General features: G+C 35.4%; 1 protein-coding gene across 1 annotated transcript in view; it reads left to right on the top strand.

Moving 5' to 3' along the window:
* Positions 1-6093, top strand: part of TMEM131 (transmembrane protein 131) — a gene marked incomplete in the record, with an annotated part of 89414 nt that overhangs the window by 44781 nt on the left and 38540 nt on the right. The window contains 1 exon segment of the mRNA XM_072412979.1: positions 5846-5969. Within this exon segment, the coding sequence (XP_072269080.1) occupies positions 5846-5969 (124 nt within the window).

The following is a 6093-nucleotide window of genomic DNA, read 5'->3' as shown; positions in this document are numbered from 1 at the left end:
TATCATTTATTTTTTTTATTTATTTTTTTTTCCTCACGGTGGTTGTGATTTTCTTCTAACTGGTCCTTGCGATCATTCTAAGTTAAGTATGAAGAACACATCCATATAGAGGTAGGGAGTTTATGAAATTAGAATACCATGATGTGTGAATTCACAGCCATTTGATTGGAAATTAAAACATAAACCTGGTTGGTTGTTGTAGACAGTAGCCTTTGTTGCCTTTTTCCTGTATATGAACTGGAAGGTACATCTGGACACCTTTTATAGGGACTGTACTTTTTTCAGTACAATAGAAGGTATTGTGGGTGTTTGGTAAACACCCGTAAGCTGCTTTGTTTGGCCTACAAGACTAGCTTTTTGTTTCCCGAAGTAAAATTTGGCCATAGTAATTTACTTAAAATCTAGCCTGTTAGTTCTCTTGTAGCTGGTTATCGGGGAAACACCTATAGAATAAATTTTCAGCTCTGCATACATTGCTCTTTAATGTGGTTTGATCTGTATCTACGTCATAGTGATGGCATTACTTTATGAGCAAAACGCAATATTTTTAATTTTTATTTTATTAAATGTTTTAAATGGTGTGAAACTGTTGGATAATGACATTTTGCAGTTAGTTTATTTGGACTTTTGGGTTCTTGTTGAAGTTAGTTCCTACTGCATTTTCATCTTTCCAAGATTTGTATGTGAGATAAGAAATTTCAACTTTTTAAAACATTATTTTAATACATTACTGCTGTGGCAATAAAGGATTGATTGAAAGGGAAAGCCGCCCATCTCGGGTGCTTATCACTTGTACCAGGAGACTGCAGTCTGCTCCTTCTGTCCATGCCCAACATTGGGCTCTGTCATCAATTGTGTTCCCTCAAGTGTAAATGAATTGGCACTCTTGATCATGTGCAGAGTGAGATCCGGCATAATCAGAAAACCGCATGAAAAACAGTGGCATGGGACATAACAGGGAATTGCTTGATGAATATGTTCCTGCCTGTACCCTTCAGTGAGGTCTAGAAGTATTTTTATTAAATCGCCAATTTCAAAACCCCTGCACATATCCACAAACTTTTTGAACATGTTCCCTAATGCTCCTTTCCAGTATTTTAAAGTCTAATCTGCACCCTGCATTTCCATAAACTATGCTTAAAAAAAAAAAAAAAAAGCACAAACTACATTTGTGTGTGATGTGCTGCATAGGCAGCACATAACAAACAAACTGGCTGCCCCTAATAGTGATATATAGTGACAAAACACATTTCCCATCATGGTGATCCTCTTTAAATTCAGTGCCATATATATATTCTCATAAGCGCAATATACCAACACTTATGTGAGTGCCAAAACATTTTTACCCTATCAAACTCTATAAAAGTATAACAAGTACTAAGAAAAGTAATCTAAAGAGTGCTGATTACAACTGCAAGAGGGCAAGTTCCATAGGCTTGACAATGCAATGTTTGACATGTAAATAATTGAATTAGGTACATACTCAAATTATGAAAAAAAAACAAACTGAACATTGTTATTGACTACTACTATAAGGAAGATATGAGTTTTGGAATATGGTGCCCAATAGCACAACTCGTAAAGGAATTCTACCCAATTTGCAGAGTCAGAAATACCCTGAGAAGAAACAACATTGTCCTTGAGGTTAAAAAAAAATAAAAAAATAAAATCTGTGTACACAGGTCTGATGATTCTTTTCTGATGTGACCAGTTGGGTGAGAATCTGACATGTACAGAGGTCACCTGACATTCATCAGGACAAATCCATGAAAGTATGGTGAGCGGCCGCTGTACAGGTCAATAGAGAGGTGCACAGTGGGGTGCCACTCATTCGTTCTCCTTCCTTCCCTCTTTAAAGAACAGAATGGTGCTCTGTGTACAGTGCTTGTTCATTCATCTGTCACTTTTGCTGCTGTAAACAATCTTAAGAGCATTTCCAGTGATAGAAATTGAAACGCGTGTACACAACCCACACAAGTCATAGCACAAAAAGAGAAAGAGGGAAAATATGTAGAGAGATAATAGGGAAAAGAAGAAAGGGGCAGGAGGAAGGAAGGGGATAAAAGGGTCAGGCAATGCATGGGCGAATAGTAAAGTACTCCTTAGAAGTTTAATTAATTTATAGTTAAAGTAGGGAGCGATTGAGGTGTGCTGGAAATTTTGAAATATTTTCATAAACCCAGTTGTACCTTTGTAAAACTGGATGTGCCTAGAAAACTATTTTCATTGTTTTAGGTGTCCAATTCATTGTTGTTTTGGGTCATATACCTAAATTTATATAGGCCTGTCTCGAAAGTCTAATTACACCTTAATTCCAAGTGGTGTGGCTGAAACGCATGCCAAATGCTCCGCAGACTTTCAAGGCTAAAAGCCATTTGGTTTAGTGCAAATTTTTGCATGCAGACTTTAGGGCAGCATTGTGGCTCAGTGGTTAGCACTCTGGCCTTTGCAGCGCTAGGTCCCAGGTTTGAATTTAGGCCAAGACACTATATCTGCATGGAGTTTGCAGGTTCTCCCCATGTCTGCGTTGATTTCCTTCTGCAATCCAAAAACATGCAGTTAGGTTAATTGACCTTAGAATGTATTAAAGACATATGACTATGCTAGGGAGATTAGATTGTGAGCCCCTTTAAGGGACAGCTAGTGACATGACTATGGACCTTGTACAGCGCTTCATAATATGTTGGTGCTATATATAAATACTGTGTAATAAAAAGCAATGTACCCCAGTAGCTTTTATGTGCAGTTGCCAGCCCACACTATTCAAACACAATCTAACCTACAGAAAGATTGTGTCTTAGACTGGATGGCACTGGAAGCAATTTAGTTAGATATACAGAAATAATTTTATGGTTTCATGCTAAATTGTGAAAACTTTTTGTGAAAATAAAACTTTTGTAAGACACCGTACTTTATTGCTGAAATACACCAAAGTAATTTTTAGAAGTGTTGTAGCTTGCTATACACTTCTAAGCAACTACTGAGCATCTTTATGGCTTTTTTTTATTGCTTACAAGATATGTGCATAGACAATCAAATTAATATTTACTTGTGGTACAGGTCTATGTGTAGATTTTGTCTCATTTACTTTTTTTTTCTCCTACCTCCTGTTCCTTTTTTACATGTAAGGTTTCCTTTTAGTGTATTTTTATTTTTTTAATATCTGTTTTGCATGGTGTACTTTATTCTAAAATTTGCATTTTATTTTGATATTTAGATGAGTGAATACCAACATGACCATTAAATAGGCAAATTCACTGTGTCTGCTTCAGTCAGAGAATATAAAGTTTGTAAATATTCAGTGTTTTATATTGGCTTGGCAGCTTAACCCAGACTCACTTTTGTGTAATTGTATTCCTCTGGATTTCCATTACTAAGGATTCATTACTAAAGAATCACATCTGCTAAGATTGGGGTCCCAAACATTTTTCAGGGAAAGTGCAGGATTTGATAATCAATATGCATACATTTTTTACATAGATGTTGTTATTGGAGTACTACAGATGTGGGTGTGATGTGATTTTTGCCTGCTTAGTAAATGACTGCTTAATTGTTAAAATGTCTACAAAGCTGGCCTTTGTGAGCAATGGGTTCTGTTGAAGTGTTTAGATAAATCTTAGCTGTATGTTAATCTATCTAAGTGTTTACTTCTGTATGGTAATAAACTATCCAAAACTTAAACATTTATCTTCCCTCACCCCTTTGTCATAGCTGAGTAGTAACAAACCGGAAAAAAGCTCTGCCACTGTTCATGAACAGGAGCTTTTACTTCCTTTGCTTGATCCTTCAATTGTAAGTCATAGGCCTACCCAGCTTTAGAAACTAGGAAGTCATTGTTATTAGATTATATTTACAAATCGGATTGCCTCTGCCTATAGAAACTATAAAAAAGTTTTAGTTTCAACCCGACTTTCTCTTTTAAAGGAAACCTAATGGTGAGAGAAAGCAATTCTGACTTTTCAATGTGTACATTGTAGTTGCGTTACTGTAAAAGTGATCCAATACTTCAGGCAGGTACAAGATTGGAGTTTTATGTCATTACAAAAATAAAATAAAAATAAAACTAGGAATAGGTTTAAGTATTTGTTCTTGCATACCATGATTATGTATGTGACATTTTTTATGACGGGGTTTCATGGTTTGATTTCACTATTGCTCTTTACTGAAATGTCTTACACAGTTTCACTTTTTATCACATATTGTTGGCCTGTGACCGGAATCCTATATTGGCTGTCAACTTTTCCTTGTTCGTGGTAAATAACTTTAAAAGTCCTAAAAAAGAACTTGTGCTGTACTTTTGCTGCAGAGTCTGGGCTGGGCCAGTCATAGTTTGTTTGGAGGGCCAGGTAATTTTCAGAGAGAGAGAGAGAGAGTCTTTACAATAATCTTACAAGGATGATTTTGCAGGTACTAATATGAATCATGAATAATATTGTTAACCGTGTGCAGCAAACATGCAGCGCTTGGGTATGTGCCAGGGGGTGGATATATTCTAAAAATGTTTTATTTATCGACATTAATACACAGTTTTAGTTAATAAACAGCAATTATATGCAACAGATTTTTGCAACTTGTAGGCGTGAAGTCTGCCTAATTTGTAACATTTTGCAGTTTTGGGAAATGGTTAGATCATTGGGGTGTGGCAAGGTTTTCACATTTTACATATACCTGTAGTTCATAGGGAAAAAACAATTCACAATTATTACATAACCTTCAGATTTGTCTATGAATTTCTCTATAAAACCTTCTCATTTCTCACCCAACTGATTTTGTGGCTATATGTGATAAAAGGTAAGCATGCTGGCTAGTGTTTGCAAAATTAAATGTACATGTGACAAATGTTTTAAGTCCTTTTATTATACAGAAGCATACGTAGGTTTAAAATGTTTCATTATTAGCACATTCTATTCTGGTGTGGTATTTCCCCTGCAATAGAACTACCATAGCACACCTGCCAATGGGGGTTGCAAATCATCACTTTTTTGTGGCTTTGCTTGTTAGAGTATCTGTTTTCACATACCAAATTAATTTAGGTGTTGCAGGGAGTGTTGGTTCATTAGTGATTGTGTCTTCTATTTTAAACGTCCTTCTCAATTTTCTCATACAGATATTTTGCCATGGATTTCTCATTAACATGTATTTTGCATGTGTCTCTGGATTTTAAAATGTTTATCTGTAACACCCATAAGAGAAAGTACCAATTCATCCCACTAACAGTGCAACATAACACTGAAGAAAAGTTGATAGATCCTAACATGCTGAAGAAGATCTCAAACCACTAACAAGCACTTCTGATGTTTTCAAGTGCCTGTTAAAGTACAGGATTTAACCTTGACCTACTAAATTGTTAGGTAATACTTAAGCCATATTACTAATTATAAGGTTGTGTAGGGCTTGCCCTATTTGGATGTTTTTAATTCCTTGGGTAAAAAAAGAGGACATTAACTTTGAAAATACAAAAATTGTGACCAGTTAAGTAATTTATTGCAGAAAGCACAAGCTATGTCCCTTGTGCAATAAAAAAACCTTACTAGCCTGATTTACAATTTTTAAAATTTATTTACCTGCCCCTATTCTGTCACAGGTGCCATTATCTTCTTTCTTCCATTCTTGCTGGTTCCAGTCTTTGGCCATCTTGATTGGCCGGTAACAATCAGATAAATGTTTTATTGCAGAAGACAAGTCGCCTGACTGATCTGTCACATTTTCATGGTTGGCTATAGTTCTTTTGTTGGTCATTGCATAAATAAATCCTTCCTAACATTGTTTTCTCCCTGGGAACTTTTTAGTTTGTGTTTTTCCCCAGTTTATTAAAACCTCATTTCTTCTTATTTTCTTTCTCCAGGTCTGTAGGAATGCCAAAAATGGAAAAAGTGTACTTGCACAATCCTAGTTCAGATGAAACTATTACTTTAATATCAATATCTGCAACAACATCGCATTTTCATGCTTCTTTTTTTCAAAACCGGGTAAGAAATATTACCACACTTGTTTTTGTTTTGTTGCCCCTTGTATTTTTTTTTGTTAATATATTCTGTTATTTCATGCATTTAAAAAATTTTGACTTCAAGTGACAGTACTTTTTTACACAAT

The sequence above is a fragment of the Pyxicephalus adspersus genome, chromosome 1 (genome assembly GCF_032062135.1).
Source record: "Pyxicephalus adspersus chromosome 1, UCB_Pads_2.0, whole genome shotgun sequence".
In the NCBI taxonomy this organism is placed as follows: domain Eukaryota; kingdom Metazoa; phylum Chordata; class Amphibia; order Anura; family Pyxicephalidae; genus Pyxicephalus; species Pyxicephalus adspersus.
This window is presented reverse-complemented; position numbering and strand designations above follow the sequence as displayed.